Raw genomic sequence first — 19,170 nt, 5'->3', positions numbered from 1 at the left:
GCTTTTTTAAAATGTATCATATGCATTCATATGAACATGTATGTTTAGTAAGCCTGGCCAAAATGAGTGGCGCACCAAAGAGAAAGTCTTGGCGTGGATATAGGTTGGCTACACAGGATCAGCCTGAAATACTGGCCGTTGCCTGAGAGGTTTATTGTTTTCAGACCGATAGCTGATGGGTTTCGAGATTGAACTGCTTCTGGATTTAAATGTTTAACATTTTCAGAAAAATGTTTTTGATAAAAACCTTTGTATTCACACTGGGATTCAGATCTGCACCAAAACCAAATATTTTGTTTTGTGGCCCAAACCCTCACTTTCCTTAAAATTTCAACACAGTTTATAGATTTTTGAGATACTCACTTTCAATCTATTAAACTACCGGTGTATATAACATATACCATATCAGCTTGGGTTTTGTCAGGGTTCTTTGACCACTTCCCACACGCCAAAGACATGCAGGTTAAGTTCATTTGTGACTCATAACTAATAATAACTATTTTATCAGACTATCCCAAAATTAACCTTGCATCCTAAGAAGTACACCGTTGCAATTAGTTCGATTGTTCCCTTTTACATTCAGTGTTCGACCAAGGTGCACTTAGGCCTACTGAGAGCCTGATCTCTGATTTAGTAGGAGGAACTTGAAATCAGCAAAGCACACATGAGTTCTGGATTAATTAAGATCCATCCTTACTTTATATACTGTTACATTTGTTTATATAAATAAAGTTTAGCTGATAATCATGTCCAAGAATCTTCAACTACAAGTAATCATTTCACTTTGTTATTGTTGTCAGCCTGTCAGTTTTCACTTCCATCTGCCTTATTGACATAAATGATGCCAAAAACATAAATGCAATATAATGTCATCTTTGTCTCTGTTTTTTACCAGGTCAATGGTCAAAATGTGGTAAAGGTTGGTCACCGGCAGGTCGTCAACATGATCCGGCAAGGTGGCAACAGCCTCATGGTCAAGGTGGTCATGGTAACCCGCAACCCCGACATGGAGGAGGGTTCAAGGAAGAAAAGTAAGAGTCTGCACTCTCTGCTCTCCCCTGGGGTGCTACTGTAGATAAGTGCTGGTGGCAACTTAACTGAACAGCTTGACTGATGACTGCTGCCTTTGTCTGTTCCCTCCCTTCCAGTCCCCCAGCAGAGTAAGAGGCTGAGCACCCCGGCTATCGCCCTACGATCCAAATCCATGACTTCAGAACTGGAGGAAATGGGTGAGAGACTAACTTGGATAAACTTTTGGGGGGTGAAAAGAGAAGGATTACAAAGAATAAAGAAACAGAAAGAATGTAGAATGTTAAAGAAAAGGAGAGTGTTTTAAAGCTCAAGATGGGGAAAAAAAGTTACAGGGAAAAATAGATTGAGGTGATGAGGGATGATAGAAAGAGTGTAAAACCGGAGTGTTGGGGGTTGCTAAAGATGCTGAAAGTGTGAAGGGGAGTTGAGCTTGGGCTAAATTTAATCAGCACGAAAGTAGAGGTGGACATAGTTTAGTTACTCAGTGACAGAAAGGAGAGAGAGAGAAAAGAAAAGAAGATTGGCTGCCGCCGTGGATGACGGTCTCAATGCATTTCACTGTTCTTTCAGAGGTTCCACACTGTCACTACCAGCACCCCCACTACAGGTAACCCCACCCGGAAAAAGTGTCGCTATCCACCCTGTGATCCCTCTCTCACTGCCCGCCCTTCTTACCTCTGACCCTCCTGCACCTCCCCACTGCTCCCTGGCCCGCCCACAGCTTTAACCCACAGAACAGTCTACCAGCCCCTCTGCTCAACACACACACATATGCACACACAGAGACACTCAGCAAGTATTTGTTGCCAAGGTAACACTGCAGGGGAATGGGCGTCACCTGAGAAGAGTTTTCCGGGTGCCACAAACATCATGGCTAAGTGTCTGGTCTTTATGTATTAGTGAGCAAGTAGCAAAATATGTCCCTTTTTTTGTTTGAGATCTTTTGTTGAGAATGTGTTTGATTCATTTGGAAGAAATCACACCCAGGATAAAATTATTGAGATGAGTAATTTTTTGAGAAAAAAGCAACTTTGTTCCAGGTCTGTTGCTATGGTAACAGCATTATGTGTGGCTACACTTATGCCATCTCTATTTGAGGCAAAATAGTGGGAGGAGAGTGCATGGTGAGGGTCAACACCCCCATTTGCAGATCAGAGCGTTGCTGTATTGGCGATTGGGTTATATTTTCTAAACATTTATGGTGTTTTCCATCGCTGTTGCTGTTGCTGGTGTCTGGTTCTGAGCATGCCCAGTGAGCAGTAGACGATGTATGAAGGCTGATGACATGGAGCTGCTGGAGGGGAGGGGAATCTGCAGGGCTTTGTCAGCTGGTCTCAGATCTGGTTTTAGTACTTGCTCTTACAACGATGACTTAAACTTGCCTAAACTGGTAAACAACAGCCACTACAATGAGTCCTGACCTGCTGCTGTAAGTTAAGATCAGACCAAAGTTTATCCTGAGTGTAGAAATCAGCCCTTTGCTTTACTCCTCACCCAACTCCTCTCCTCACCTTCCTCCTCCTGTGGTGTGACCTCACCTAACCAGCGCAAAGCATGAGCGCCCAGTCTGAAGCACAGGTGCCAGTTACCTGAACTCCTGATCCACCTCCCTTCCACCATCAGTGCTCACTATTATCTTGCCACTAGCACTGTATGTATACAGTGATACTGTGTTCATTAATACATAGAGTGTCACTCCAATAAACTTAAAGGTACAGTTCATCCCCAAATAATTTTTTCCTCTTACCTGTAGTGGTATTTATCAATACTATGTCGTTTAGTGTGAGTTTCCGAGTGCTGGAGATATCGGTCTTAGAAATGTCCTCTCTCCATTAAAATGGAACTACATCACACTCAGCTCAAAGCGTCAAAAAAACACAAAATACTGGCCAGTGATAGGCTTGGTGGGAGTAGTTTGGTAGAAATAAATAGTTCCTACATTGAACTGCTGACAACAGATTTGTGGATTAACTGGGCCATGATTTCGTGAAAGAGACATTGCTGTTTAGTTTTTTTCAAATTTTTTTGGGGAGCGTTTTCAGCACCACAAGCTGAGTACCATCTAGTTCCATTATATTTTCGCAGCCGATATCTCTAGAACTCAGCAACTCATACCAAAAGAATCTAGACTGATAAATGCCACTTCAGATAAGAGGCAAAATATGTATTTTTGATTTTGAACTATCCCTTTGAAGGTGCTACAACTGAAATCATTTTACAATACGGTGTTGAGATTTGGTAGGAATATCAGCTGGATTGTTTAATGGCGTAAAACATGAAGGGGCTCTTCTCCCTCCTCAAATCAACCAAAAGGCTAAGTCCTCTGCAAATGAAGTCATGAGATTTTAGACAAAATGTGCTCATTATTTTGAAGACAAAATGCCAGTAAATATGTTGCTGTTGTTTAAGCTTGTATGCTGACCTCATCATCATCATACCAAAGTATTAAAATTAACTGAAGTGATATATAGATGTAAAAGTGGCACAGTTCAGGAGCTAAATGAGCCAGGTTGATAGTAGCTTATTGCAGATCATATTATGGATTTTTGGCCAACAAAAGAAATTGTCACAGTGTCACCATTATATAGTTTGTTCAGTAGAGAGTTTTCACAAGTTGATTGAAATGTTCCACTTATTGTGTAACTTGGTCACAATTCTAAAATAAAAAATCAATAATAATCATCAATATATCATTATTATTTGTTACATAATGTGTTTAATTTTAAAGAAAATTACTGTAGGCTGACATAATGTTATCAGAATTTTTAAAGTCGCATTTATCAGTATTCACCTCAAAACTCAGTACTGGTCAGGGTTATATTTTTATATATTTTAATAGTCAGTTTGGCTTAATATACAGTGCACTTCTCAATAAAGATCCCAAGTTCCTTGCGAGTGCCTAATTTGCAGTCACATGCACTGTAACTTAGATCCTCTTTGCTTTTGCCTCCTTCTAGATCAAGGTGAGAGGAGCACAGTGTGTGATGAAGCTATGTCAGCTCCTACCATATGCTTATTCTAATGCATTAGAATTCATTTAGCTGTGACGCCTATTAAACTATCTCACCTCTGTGATTGGTGCAGTGTCCCAGTTCATCTAAAAGTCATGCTGCAAGATAACAAGGACATTAAAATGGAAATGATCCTGCAGTGCACTTAAGTCCACAAATTGTTGTTTTCCTAACACTAATTTCATGCGAGTGTTGTTTAAATATGTTTTGACAAGTTTCAACAAAACTGTGGCGTATTTTTTTTAAAGGATTCGTGCAGTTGTAAGTAAGCGATGAGGTGAAGACGTTCAAGAAGTTCAAAACCCGTTCATGCTTGGTTTAACCATTGGACAATAAAATTTAATTTCTGTTTAATTAAGCTCAATAAACTACGCATTGTGAAATATAACATCTTGAGTATGAGTATGGCGGATAACCCTATTCCTATTCAGTCCACACACACTAGCTCACTCACACCAATGGATGCAAACACTAAAGGGTCACCTTTAATTCCTCCTCTTTACTCCCTTGTAGACTTGTCCCTTTAATGTTCACTGGTTTAACCACTAACTCTGTCTCTTCTTTGTTCCCTTTGTCCCCACTTCAATGCTGACGGGATCTTAAACATATAACAGTGGAGAGAGGTGGGAGTCTGCTTCAGTCTAACTCCACATTTGTGTGTGTGTGTTTTCACATGTTTTACAGAGTAACAGCAAGCAGCATACTGTATGTGTGTGCAGCATATTTACTGTAACATAAGTGTGCATGCTTCAGTTGTCTCAAAGCGTGGGTGTGATGTACGTTCTTTTACATCGAAGATCGAAAAAGCCTGGCGAGGTGACTCAGTTTGTCAGGCTCCGGGGAATATGATTAGTATTCACTGTAACAGCGCTATCGCACTTTCACTCCTGCCAAAACTTAAGTCTCCTTTTGTCCTCCTTCCAGCTGCTACCCCTTGGAAAAAAAAATCAGGTATGCTCTGGTACACTCTCGCTTAAGGCTTTGTATTTATGTCTGTCCAAAATGACTTGGCATTCGCCGCTCAGTTGCTTATTGGGCTTAATCTGAGTTTCTTTTCTTTTAGAATTCGAATCCTCACAAGTTACAGAGAAGAAGAGGACAGTCTATCAGATGGCTTTGAGTAAGGGAGCTCATGTTTGTCACTGGATGTTTCCTGAATTTCTTCCTCTCTATCTCATCCACCTCCATCAAGTGTGTCTCTTTCCACACACTTTCATTCATTTTGTTGCTGTCCATTTTTCTGTTTCATTGCTGTATGTCCCCTTCTTTGTCTCTCTCTTTCTCTTTCTTTCTCTGTCTTTTTTCTCTCAGATAAACTAGATGAAATTCTTGCAGCAGCTCAGCAGACAATCAGCACCAATGAGGCGCCAGGGACACGGGGACAGGGGCCAAAAAGAGACAGGGGAAGAAGTTTTTATGGCAACGAGGTGTGTATCTTAAATCATACTACAGTATATTTATATGTGTGTGCTCTGATGTTAACTGGGTCTGTCATCAGGTTGGGAAGAGTGCCTGTCTACAATAAATTAAGTTGTAGTAAGAGACAGCAAAATGTAGGGGATATAAATGAAAACAGTTTCAAAGCAAAACTTGATGCAACTATTAGTTTCAGTGGTAAAATGTGAATATATATTGATTTTTAAAAAAGCAAACAGAGAAAGAATCTCACCCATATTTTAGTTCTTTTCAAAGGGGACACATTTTACACATACTTCCATCAAGGAAAAATGGTTTTCGTTATAGTAATAAGCATTTGTTCAACCAAAAAAAAAAACCTTCCGTTTTCATTCCTTTAGGTGTCATTGTAGCTGACAATAATTCTAACAACTATGTAAAACCATGTGCCTTTATACTGTGAAACTGCAATACTTTCTGAGACACTTATACTGGAAAAAAAAACATGCCGTCTTAACCCTTACTGGACCTTCAAATGTATGAAAATTTGCAAAGTAAACAACTGTTGTACCAGTAAATATGTCAGTGTAAATAACAGGCACATGGCAAACAAAAAAAAACTATTTTCAGTCTTTTATTCTTGACTTATATAAATCTGCAAGTGATGTTTTTACATTAACAATGATTAAATGTGGCCATGCAATGTGGCCCCTAAGAATTTATACTAAACTCAGCAGCTTTACACCACTTTTAGCTCACTGTTTTAGTTTTCTGGCCCACACATTAACTGTACAGTTGAGTCTCATGTCACTCTCCAGTTTCTTTCACATCCTCCTTTTTGGCATTTCAGACAAACTACGGGGATCAGTCCGGGATGGGGATGATGTCGTCGGGGTTGGGCCTTGGTTATGACCGTGGCCAGTACACCTCGGGTCATGGCCCACCGCACGGTATGCTGCGGCAGAAATCCATCGGTGAGGCTGTCTGTTTTTTCTGTCTGCCCCTCCTTTCGCCTGTCTGTCTGTCCTCTGGACCAGTAGAGGTCTGCACTGTGCTGACGTGTTTGTCTGTGGCCAACACTGTCTTGTCTGTGGCCAAAAATGTGCACACTTTGTATCTGTATCTGATCGTATGTTATAACGCACCTTACTATAGCTGTACTGTAAAAATAAGATGTCTGTGTGTCTGATACTCACCTTACTACTATTTGTTACATACAGTAGTGCCACTAATCTCCTTGCTTTATTCTGGTGGATTATTTTCTGGTTTGTTGCTCACTATGGCTTTGCTAACTCCCCTTCTGAAATAGTAATGTGCTCTCTGATGACCAACTAAACAAATGCTGCTGTGTGATGCTGCCTAGTTGCTACTTGTTTGTGGAATATATAGTACTAACTGACTTACCTACTAACAGACATAAGAACTGAGGACAGACTCGCTGGCAGGTAGACGGGCAGTCAGATTTAGACAGACACTCTCATAGATTACCCTCAGCTTTTCTTTTCTCTGGCTCTATTCCCTCTCTCTCTCTTATTCGCCCCAGAACTTATCTTCTTTTCTTCTTCATCAGCCTCTTTTATTCTCACCCCACACCATCTGTAAATCTCTATTTCAATCCAATTTGTTTTCTCTCGATTTATGAATGCTGTCCTGCAGGGGTGCCTGAGGAGGAGAGGCAGTTCCTGCATCCTCCAGCCATGAAGTTTGCCCGCAGTCTGTCAGTGCCTGGACCAGACGACATCCCTCCTCCTCCCACTACAGCTCCACCAGACCCTCCGTTTTCTTCTGCTCCACCACTAGGTTGGAGAGCAAAGTCATCCCAGCAGCCCTCTGTCTCCGTGTCCCAGTCCACATCCACCTCTGCGCACTATCAGCCCTACTCCCAGTCAGTGCACTTTACCCATGGGGGTAGGGAAAGGGCAGGTGGTCCCAGCGCTGGCCCTAGTGGTGGAGCGGTGGATCACACAACCCCATATGCACACGCAGCTGCACATACTGCTCAAAGCAGGACTGCTTCGCGGAAGGTTGCCTATACTGGGGAGCCTGTTGGAGCTGGCATAGGAGCTGGTGGAGGGGCCAAGGCAGCAGGTCTTAGGAGAGGCTACAGCACTGCTGTCCCCCCATCCAGCATTGCCACTGTAATGCCCCAGCAACAACAGACTACCCAGAGTCAACCCCAGCGGGCAGACCGCAGTGCAGCTGGAGCTGGAGCAGGCGGTCCTAAAGGAGGGGCCCGGAGAGGTAAGGGCCCCCTGGTGAAGCAATCAAAAGTAGAGGACCTGCGCATGGGCCAGGGTACACTAGGGGGTAAGGGCTCATTGGAGAAAAGCTCCATCCCCATCCCCACCATCATCGTCAAGGCCCCTTCAACCAGCAGCAGTGGACGCAGCAGTCAGGGCAGCAGTGTGGAGGCAGATGTTCCTGCATCAGGGGAGACAGATGATTCCAAAACACCCCTCCCTCCCTCCACTCCTGCTCCACAGCCCCCGGCCCCGCCTTCCATCCCAGCACCGCCGCCTCCATCCTTGCCTTCTATGCGAGCCCAGGATAATCTGGACTTTACCAGCCAGTTTGGGGCTGCCATTGTTGGCGCAGCTCGCCGAGACAGGGAACGGTTTCATGAAGCCCGCAGAAAGAGTGCTTCCTTGTTCATGTCTGCTGAGGAGGATGTGAGTCTCGGGGGAGTAACTGATGGAATAACAAGGACTCAAGTGTCACAACAACAGCTTAGCACACAGGCTGAGAGTTCATCAACACGGCTGCGTCCGTCCAAGTCTATTGACGAGGGCATGTTCTCTGGGGACACCTTTATCCATCACACTCGTAGTATGCCTCCAGCCTTTGGCCTACCTGAGTACTCCTCACCTGCCCTGGACTATCAGCCTAAGTCTGTGCCCACTGATTTGTACACAGCAGCAGGCAGGCAGCCAGCACCCCCCACTTCCACCACCTTCATTCACCCTCTGACGGGAAAGGCTCTTGACCCCACATCGCCATTAGGTCTTGCCCTGGCTGCCAGAGAGCGTGCTCTGAGAGATGACAACAGGTTAAGGAGAGGACCGGAGCACCACTTTACCCGCCAGATGTCGAGTGTGGTGTTTCCTTCATCTGCTGTCACCTCTCAGTCAGTGTCGTCCGCCGCCCAATCCTCCAGCTCCTCTTACCTGGTCACTTCGTCCTCTCTGGCTGCCACCACGGCCACTGTTGGCCGCCCGCCCTCACCTAGAATCCTCAGAGGAGTTGGGAGTGTGTGGAGTGAGGAGAGTGGTGGAGGAGAGAGGGAGCGGGAGGGAGGAGGTACTCGGGAGGGGCTAAGAGTTCGCTTCTCGGAGGACAAAACAGTCCACACACACCACTACCAGTCTCAGCCGTATCAGCCAACCTATAAGGAGAGGGAGCGGGAGAGGTCGAGGGAACGGGAGAGGGAGCTATCAAGAGAAAGAGAGAGGGACAAAGAGAGAGAGGGGTACATGAGGAGGGTAGAGCAGGCTGCTGCCAGTGCGGCAGCAGCTGAGAGTGCTGTTCAGCAGGCGTCCCAGTCTCAGCCGCCTCAGAGGCCCTCTTTTTTGAGGATGGAGAGCCAATCTGATGCCTATGTCTTGTCCCTCACCCCTCCCTCTCCTCCACCCAGTACTCAGCAGACTACAAACACTACTGGGAGCACTGGGAGTGGTCTGATGGTTCTTCCTCCCCCTGCCCCCTCAGTTGATGCGGATGATGAGTTTGTCTACGCAGACCCTCTCCCACCTCCATTAGAGTTTGCTAACAGCTTCGACAGGGGCATTGGGGGAATGTCAGGGTACTCACAACATGGGATGCGCCCCAACAGCCTAGCTTCCCGCCAACAGCAGGTCCCACCCCCTCCACCTCCACCTCCTCCTCCACCACCACCCCCTCCACCCCCCCAAAAAGAAACATTTGGAAGTGGGTTTCCTGCTCATACTCCCCTGCCCTCGCCTCAGGCGGGGGACTCCACTGCCTCCAGCCTCACATCTTATGACAGTGAGGTGGCTAACCTGACTCAGTCGGCGCCCTCTCCCTCCCAAACGTCCCCCAACCCTCCGCCCTCTCATTCGCCCTCTACCCTGCAACCTAGCTCTACAGCAGGACCTCCACCTCCCCCGTCAGTCTCACCACCACCTCCTCCCGGATCCTATCATAGACCCTTCTCTATGTCCCACCCCCACCACCTTTACAACAGCTCTCACACTTCTGGGCGCTCTTCCCCAACACCTCCCCCTCACTCAGTCGCTCCACCCCCGGCCTACCGTGGTCCCCCACCGCACTCCTCTGTTGCTGCCACCTCTGCTCCTCTTAGGGGCACTGACTCACACGCCACGACCGCTAGCTGTGCCGCTACAACCACCACTGCTGCCACCACAACAAGCACCTCCACTCAGCTCTACCAGGAGCGAACGCACACCACGCACACAACATCCTCCACCGCCACCACGGGGACTCGCAGGACAGGGGATCACCACCGTCCTCCCCCTACTACCAAGAAAGGAGAGTCCCAGGAGACGGTGGTGGACTCTGGGATTGAAGAGCTGGACAGCCGCAGCAGCAGTGACCACCACCTGGACAGCATCCTAGCCAGTGTCCGGGGAGACAGGCTGGACCGAGGGGATAGAGGAGGACGAATGGGAGGGGGAGGTGGGACAGGGGAATCAGAAAGGGGAGGTGATTTTTTGGAGTCTTACATGAGCTACTTGGATGGACAAACTTTTGAGATGCAGAATGCCACAGCAGCAGCCTCCACCTATCCAAAAACCAACAGGTTCAGAGAAGGAGGTCGCAGTGATCTACACAGACAAACCAGCACCGCTCCTGCATCCTTCCACTCCCACAGACGAAGGGAGGAGCAGGAAGAGGAAGAGGTCGAGGAGGGAGTTGATGAAAGTAGCCGAGATGGATATGGGGTCAGGGATGTGCAGAATTTGGGACGTCCCGTTTCACCGTACTTTGATCGTCCCCGTACTCCTGAGATGAAGCCTTTGTGGGGTGAGGGGCAGATGTCCGGTGACCAGTCTGGGGCACTTTTAGAGGGGAAGAAGATTTACCCACCTGCATCAAGTATGAAGCCGAGCATCATCAATGAGCTGAGCAGTAAACTGCAACAAAGAACCAAGGACAGCTGGAGCGGCCAGAGACCACTGAGTAGACACAGGTACACATCAATGAAAACTTTTTTTTGGCTTTTTTTTTGTTGTTGTTGTCACAGCATGAACTACATGTTATGTTATTGTTGATGCACGACATTGTCATTCTGTTCATATTTCACCTGTGTTAATGAATCATTTAGCCAATTTTGAGTTCTTTACCTTCCACTCTTGATGTTCAAGTCTTCTGTGAAAAATGTCTGTTTATGTGTTGTATAAGTGTTGCATCTATACTGTGTAAACCACTCCTTTTATTTCTCTGGCTTTTTCCATGTGTTTCTCTCAGAAGCAGAAGCAGATAATAGAATAACTTCCACACTCCTTTCTGTCAGGAAGAACATAAAACTTTGACACATACTTGAACTTGCAGCCTGTTGTGAGACAGTAAGGCCAAAGGAGAGAAAATTTTGTCAAACTTGAAACATTATAATGTCTGATGGACTTTATTATCTATGTGCATTAATGAGATGTTGACAGTACGAAATCATTTTAATCCACAGGTTCTAAAAAATGCTTGACAGTTTTTACCAACATGTCCCTGAAAGGAAAACCTTTGTATTTTTTTCAACTTCCCATGTTTTTGTGTCTAACTGACAAATGGAAACAGCAATATGTAAAACTGGTCCTGTACTGAGAGAGGCCAAACAGGTTGCAATGTTATCTCATGGACAACTGTGCACTGTCAATTTAGGGCCATTCAAAGAGCTTATTTTTGCTACTGACAGGCTCAGATTGTTATAAAACAATGTGTGATATTTCAAAAAGGAGCCTTAAGAGAAATAAAATGATTTTCCTTCCCTTTATCTGGTCTGCTTTCTACTGTGACCAAGTATCGCTCAAGAAGACGTGTTTCTGGAATTTTTGTGAGAATTGTTGCAGGAGAGACAATAGTGAAAATGTTGGTAAGAGTTGGAGAGAGGAGTGCTCAGAAGAATTTGTTGTGTTTGGGTACAAAAAGCCCTGCTCAGTTTATCTAAAATATTTTTAATGTCATGGCTGAATATTGAGCTGATTTCGACAATGCAAAAAACTATGTGAGATTTCAGAATGAATTTCTCCTTGAGCAAGACATGGATATACACAATCATAAACAGACCATATCAGTAAAAGGTAAAGAAAAATGTTTCATTTCTCTGTAAGGTTTTCCTTTCCATAATTTGGCAAAGTGGCAAAAAACAAACACTTGCAGTTGACATGAATTGTCATTGCCATATTGCCCATAAGGATTACATTGCAGCTAGGGGTGGGCAATATACCAAAAATATCATATCATGTTTTTTTTAAGGTAGGATCACAGTCATGATTTTATCACAATTCTTCTTCATTTTGGATTTTAAGACTATTGTGCATGCTACTGAACAGTACAACTGAGCTAATTTCCTGATTTAAATATAGCCTTAAATATAAAAGAATAACAGAAGATTTAGGCTAAAGTACTTTAGCCTAGTACCTAGTACCTTTTTGAAAAGATTTAAATCTGTGTGCAATTTTGTTATCCACTGTTTTTATTGGAACCATATCTTTTGTCAGGTGAAATGTTATCGAAACTCAAACTCAACACTGTTTTCATTTTGATATATGACTTCCATGATAATGAAAGGCTGCTTAGTTGTCAAATAATCAGCTGTATTCTACAGTCAGTCCTTCACTGCGTTACATGCTTGTTCAACGCTTCTGCTGTCTCAGTGTTTTGGCGTGAGATTTGCCTGGGCAGCATGAGAGCGTGAAACTGACAATGAAAGCACGTGTCACATGCCAGGAGCGAGTTGGCAACCTTGAAATATGTTAAAATGCAGAACAATACACTTCACGTTATATGCAGTCACACAGCAGAGGGGAGCTGCTTTCTCTGGAGCTGTATCAGCTGATCATTAACACATCCTCCCTTTGCAGCTCTGCATGGAAGTTTGGATGTGTCGCGTGTATTAGCATAGAACTACAACAGGTAGAATGTGCACTGTATCAGGATACAACGATCTCTCTGTGATGGCAGATTGTGGACACATTCTAATTCTTCATGATCTAATATCGTCATATCGCACACCCCTAATTGCAGCCTGTTTTGCTGCTGTGGTTGAAGTTGTCTCTTTAAATACCTGAAAATTTTTTTTAAAAATGTTGTCTCCACTAGTCCCTCATTTGAAAAATAGGGTCTAGGTTAAAAAGTTCCCTGTAAATGTGTGTGCTTGTTTTTCATTTTGTTTTCTATCATTCTTTTTATTTGTAACAATGTCCCTCCCTCTCAATTCACAGATTTTCAGAAGACTCCGCCTCAGCTCTGAGCCCCCCCTCGGCTCGATCCCAGTCACCGTCTCCAATCTCGTTATCACAGCCATCGTTATCTCCCTCCCCCACCCCTGCGTCCCAGTACCCTAACTGGGGACGATCCCCATCCCCTCAACCTCCAGCTGCCTGTCAGCCTCCACGTTCCCATTCCCCGCTGTCCCCTACATCTTATTCCCCATACCCCACCTCCCCCAAACACAGACCTGTCTACCGGACCAAAGCCCTAGAATTCCAATTCATCCCCAGTCGAGAATCCCGCAAAGCAGAATCACACATGCTCCAGCGTAGACGAGCACCCAGTCCCCTCATCTCCCCATCAGAGAGGCCCAAGCTGGGTCCACCACGGCCGTCATCTCTTCCGCTTCTCCCCACTACACCCCTATACAGTGCCATGTATGACCTTCGAGGTTCAATCACCCCACCATCACCTGGGAACCCTCTTGGAGATCCCTATTTCTCTCCCTCTCCTCCCCTGTTTGCCCCCTCCGGTGCCCCTCCTCCTCCAAACTCCACCTTAGTTGTTTCTCGATCCCTCTCTCCAACTCACTTTCTGTCTGGGACCTCTTCTCCGCCCTTGCACCCTCATCCTCCACCTACATGCCTAAGTTACCCCCATCTACCGCCCCCTTCCCCTACAAAACCTTTTGCTTCCAAGCCGCTGCCCTACTGGACCAAGTATGATGTTGCAGATTGGCTAGGATACCTGAACCTGGGTGAACACAGAGAGCGTTTCCTGGACAACGAGATTGACGGCACCCACCTGCCCTCCCTAACCAAGGACGACTATCTTGATCTGGGTGTGACGCGTGTAGGCCACCGCATGAACATAGAACGGGCCCTGAGGACCGTAATGGACAGGTAGGGCTGCAATAATCCATCATCATTGACCGTCACATGTCTTTGGAATATTTATAATTGGTTGCATTCATTTTCACATATTATAAAAAGTATTTTAAAAAATCTCACTGTATAGCATAAAAAATACTATTATATGACAAAAACATGCCATACAAATGTCACAGTGTAGTATGTTATTAAAAATGGCATGGTATAGTTTGACAAACAATGTCACAGTAGAGTATGTTAAAAAAAAACTATAGTATGGTAGTATGTAAAAAAACAAACTAAATAAGTCATAGTATTATGTTGAAAAAACAAATATAAAGTCAGAGTATAGTATGTAAAAAAAGTCATAGTAAGGTATGTAAAAAAGTCATAGTATTGTATGTTGAAAGGTAGTATTTAAATAACCTTAAAGTTATAGTATGTCGAAAAAAAAAAATCATAGTATAGTGTATAGTATGTCCAAAAAAAGTTATAATATAGTACGTTGAAAAAAACCCAAGCCCAAGTAAGGCATGGCAAAAAAACAAAAGGAACAGTATAATATGATGAAAAAAGTCATAGTATAGTATGTCTAAAAAAGTGATTGTGTACTATGTCGTAAAAACTAAGAAATTCACAAGAAAGACCTATACAATTGTATTGAAAAAGAAGTCATAGTATTGTATGTCCAGAAAAAAGACATAGTATAATATGCCAAAGTGTTTTTTTTAAGTCACGGTATAGTATGCTGATGAAAATTTAAAAAAACCCTACTGTATACTATGTCAGGGTTAAAAACACAGTCATAGTAATGTACACTAAAAAAACTCATAGTCAAGAATGTCCAAACAAGTCATAGTGTAGTATGTCAAAAACATCTTGCAAAGTCATGTTATAGGATGTCAAAAAACTAAAAAATCATAATGTAGCATGTTGAAAGAGCAAACAAGAAGAGCATAGTATTGTATGTTGACAAAATAAATAAATAAATACATTGAATGTATTGTATGTCAATCCATTTTTTTTAAAGTCAGAGTATAGTATGTCAAAAAAGATGTATTATTTTGTAATAAATAGCTTGTAAACATTATCGTATAGTATGTTGTCCTAAGTTGCATGAAGAAGTTATGGTACAGTAGGTCATCGTGAATAGATAAAAAATAGTCATTGTGTACTATATTGTCCATAATAGCATAAAAAAGTCACAGAATATAAGTAATCAAAACAAGCATTTAAGAGTCATACTATAGTATGTCAGCCAAAGTAGCATGAAAAAGTCTGTATAACAAACGACCAAAATGGCAGTATAGTTTGTCATCCAAAATGGCATAAAAACATCACGGTATAACGTGTTATACAAAATGGAAAAAACAAATGATCAATATTGTATGTTGTCCTAAATGGCACAAAAAGGTCATAGTATAGTATGTTGTCCAAACTGACAAAAACCATTTCATAGTGTAGTATGTCACCCAAAATCATATTAAAAAATCATAGTAGAGTATTTCATCCAAAATGGCATGAAAATATCATAGTAAAGTATATCTTCCAAAATGGCCAAAAAAAGTCATAGTATAGTATGTCATCCAAATTTGCAAAAAGAAGTATAGCATGTTTTTAAAAAAATAATAGTGGTAATAATAGTATGTCGTCAAAAGTGTGAATAAAGCATCATAGTATAGCATCTCGTCAAAAAAGTGACCATAACGTCATAGTATAGTATGTCTTCAAAAATGACACAAAAACATCATGGTATAGCATGTCATCAATAATGTGACGTCATAGTGTAGTATGTCGTTAAAAATGGGACCAAAACGTCATAGTATACTATGTCGTCAAAAATAACACCAAAATGTCATAGTATAGTATGTCATCAAAGTGTGACCAAAACGTCATAGGATAGTATTTTGTTCAAAATGGCAAAAAAAATCATAGTATAGTAGTATAGTTTGTTATCCAAATTTGCATAAAAGTAATCATAGTATAGTATATCATCTAAAATGGCTTAAAAGCTTCATAGTATAGTATGTTGTCCAAAATGGCAGGAAAATATCGCATAGTATATCGTCCAAAATGGCTTAAAAACATAAAGTACAGTATGTCCTCCAAATTTGAAAAAAACAAGGCACAAAAATGTGACAAAAACATTATAGTATAGTATGTCGTCAGAAATGGCACGTAAACGTCATAGTGTAGTATGCTGTCAAAAATGTGACATGCATTTGTATAGCTCACAGCATTTCCATTTACATGTAAAAACCTCCCCCAGTCCTAGGGACTGGGGGGGTGGCTTTCTCACCTTGATACTGTTTACATACACCCTGCTGCACAGTGGAAGTGTGAATAGCTGTCATTAACATTTGAATAACACTTGCTTCTGACCTGGCTGGTCTCCCAACCACGGGTCTCCTACCATTGGATTAAACCACAGACATTTAAAAATAAAAAACACCTATGATTGTACAGTAAATCCCTTACTCCTTGGTCACCTCCGGGACATAGGCTACATATGGTAATTTGCCCCTCCCATTAATATTACTATAATAATTATAAAAATTATTTATTATTACTGTTATTATTATTATTATTATTATTATACAAGTTACTGAAGACACCTTAATTGAGAAAAATGACACATTTGCTAGGAACATATTGAAAAATAGTAAAGCTTTATTTGAAAAAAACCAGAAGAACAAAAAAAAGCATCACAGCAGAGTTGTTCTTATTACATGAGATGCTTGAAATGTCTCTTTGCTGCTTCGGGGTCGTATGCAGTTGGTGCCGGTGGCCCAATAGGCAGCCTTTTGTGGTGTGTTGATACATATTTTGGGTTCCCTTCCAGTCTTTCCTGAAGAATAGCACATAGTTCAGAGGGCTCCTGGCTTTTAAAGGATGGTGGCCTCATCATCCGCAGCTTCCCTGTCAGCTGTGTCGTCATCCTCATTTGATATCATGTCTATTGTGATTCCTCTCCAAACATCCATTTCTTCTTTGGCCAAGATAGCTCTCCTCCTTTCCAGCAGCTGAAAACACAAGTAGTACAATTAGTACGGGTCTGTGGTGTTAACACAACAGATATTATGGCTGATACACATTTTGATCCCATTCAGCACAGTGCATTCAGCTTTTTTCTTTAAATCGTACTCTTGCATCGGGTCATAGCACCTGTTGTTTCCCCCAGTTTTGACGCCGCACAGTTTGTTATAAAATACAAAAAACAACACCAAAGTCACTTTGGTGAACAAATATATCCAGCCTTGAGCAGCATGTCAATGTTGCACATTACACATTTATATTCTTTCATTTTAACATTTGATTCCCTATGAGAGTCGTACAAAGAGATTCACGTAAAGTACACAGTAAAAAATAAGTTACTCACCTAAAATCTCCAAAGAGGTCGTTGTCCTGCCTGTCCTTCTCCTGCTGTATCAGCTTTTGTGACAAGAATCAGCTACAGTGTTGCGAGGCCGCTTGTTCGAAAAAATCATTCTAGCTGTTCACCCTCATTTTACTGTCTTGGTCTTGCCTTTTGTTGAGCTCTGTCGTGCTACACTGTTATTTTTGGGTATGTTTCAGTGTAAACAAGCACATGTACTTTTTCTTGTTTTCCTTACGTGTGTATTTAAATTTGCGAGAAAAACACATGGACATTGAAATTTTCCTCCAATTGGGACACAGAAGGTGGGACAAAGCCTTCTCAACCCTTGTTGTTTGGCTTGCTGGATGTCTAAACTGGGCATATCTGATATCAGTGGAAAGCTTAGATTCTCCACTTTATTGACTTTCTAAAACAAGTTGATAGGATTAGCTGTTCAAAAGTCAGACTTTAGATGGAATTCTTAATAAATACGACAATACATCCAGCTGCTCTCCATTACTTCCATTTTTATCAGGGGCGGATTTAGTTTTTTGGAGGCCTGGTGCCCCACCCTAACTGCCTTGCTTTGATTTCTCCCATTCTCTAACTGGGAATGATGGTGGGCTGTTAGCAGCTGTAGAAGAAGTTATGCTGTTCTCGACAACCTTAATGTTACTATTATAGACAAGGGCAGGTGATGAAGAGTTGCAGGAAATTTGTTTTAAATTACATTTAAACACAGGACACATCACAGGATGACAGTCTTTGATCCAACTTGGCAGCCATATATATATATATATATATATATATATATATATATAAATCAATATAGTGCAGAGAATGTGAATCGGGAAACATTTAAGTTTCCTCTGTTTGTTGGTAATATAAGCCCCTCATAAGGGGCAAGGGACAACTTTTTTGGGATTGGCTCCAGCCCCCCCGCGACCCTTGGGAGGACAAGCAGTTACGGAAAATGAATGAATGAATGAATGTTTATGCAGAAAGACTGATTATTAATAAAATAAGGAAAATATATTAAGAAGTTTTATGCTTGATTTGTGATAGTTGTCATTATAACGTACATGTAATATAAAAAAAGAATGCAGCAGGGGTCTGCGCCATAGGCGAATGCAATTTGGGGGTCTTTGGCATGGCAAAGTTTGGGAACCCCTGGTAAAGTATGCCAAAAAACATCAAATTTTGACATGTCAAAACAATGGCTGAAAAAGACATATTATAGCTTTCAGAGACACGTCGTAGTATACAATGTCAAAATAAAGCCCAAAAAAGTCATAATTTAGCATGTCGACAAAATGGTGGAAAACACTATAGTATAGTATGTTGAAAAATGTCACATTTTGATATGTCGAAACAATTGCTGAAAACGACATATTGTAGATTGTAGAGACACGTCATAGTATTCAAGGTCGAATAAAAGGCCAGAAATGTCATAATTTAGGATGTGGAAAAAATGGCCGAAAACGCCATAGTATAGTATATGTCCAAAAATATGAATTTTTGGCAAGTCAAAAAGATGGCTGAAATTACATATTATAGCTTGTAGAGACGCGTCATAGTATACAATGTCAAAAAAATGGCCCAAACAGGCTATAGTATAGTATGTTGAAAAATGTCACATGTTGACATGTCAAAACAATGGCTGAAAACAACAAATTATAGCTTGTAGAGACATGTCATAGTGTACAATGTCAAATAAAAGGCCTTAAACGTCATAATTTAGCATGTAAAAAAAAAAAGGCCGGTAATGCCATAGTATAGTATGTCGAAAAACATCAAATGTTGGCATGTAAGTAAAAATGGCTTAAAACAACATATTATAGCTTGTAGAGACATGTCATAGTATACAATGTCGAATAAAAGACCAGAAACATCATAACAGGTCATAAACATCATAATTTAACATGTTGAAAAAATGGCCAAAAACGCCAGTGTAGTATGTTGACAAATGGCAAATTTTGACATGTCATAAAAATGGCTGAAAATGACATATTATAGCTTGTAGAGACATGTTATAGTATAGCAAGTGAAATTAAAGGCAAATAAAGGGCAAAACCATCATGATTTATCATGTTGAAAAAATGGT

General features: G+C 42.0%; 1 protein-coding gene across 1 annotated transcript in view; it reads left to right on the top strand.

Moving 5' to 3' along the window:
* shank1 (SH3 and multiple ankyrin repeat domains 1) overlaps window positions 1-19,170 on the top strand; it is a 133,486-nt gene that overhangs the window by 75,404 nt on the left and 38,912 nt on the right. The window contains exons 18-26 of the mRNA XM_042505266.2: window positions 896-1,031; window positions 1,149-1,229; window positions 4,658-4,666; window positions 4,968-4,994; window positions 5,107-5,163; window positions 5,355-5,470; window positions 6,289-6,412; window positions 7,095-10,605; window positions 12,851-13,741. Coding sequence (XP_042361200.2) covers window positions 896-1,031; window positions 1,149-1,229; window positions 4,658-4,666; window positions 4,968-4,994; window positions 5,107-5,163; window positions 5,355-5,470; window positions 6,289-6,412; window positions 7,095-10,605; window positions 12,851-13,741 — 4,952 coding nt within the window. The remainder of the gene's footprint in view (window positions 1-895; window positions 1,032-1,148; window positions 1,230-4,657; window positions 4,667-4,967; window positions 4,995-5,106; window positions 5,164-5,354; window positions 5,471-6,288; window positions 6,413-7,094; window positions 10,606-12,850; window positions 13,742-19,170) is intronic.

Source organism: Plectropomus leopardus, chromosome 18 (genome assembly GCF_026936395.1).
Source record: "Plectropomus leopardus strain MGB_pleo_1.0 chromosome 18, ASM2693639v1, whole genome shotgun sequence".
In the NCBI taxonomy this organism is placed as follows: Eukaryota; Metazoa; Chordata; class Actinopteri; order Perciformes; family Serranidae; genus Plectropomus; species Plectropomus leopardus.
The sequence above is the reverse complement of the archived record's forward strand: the minus strand, read 5'-3'. Positions and strand labels throughout refer to the sequence as shown.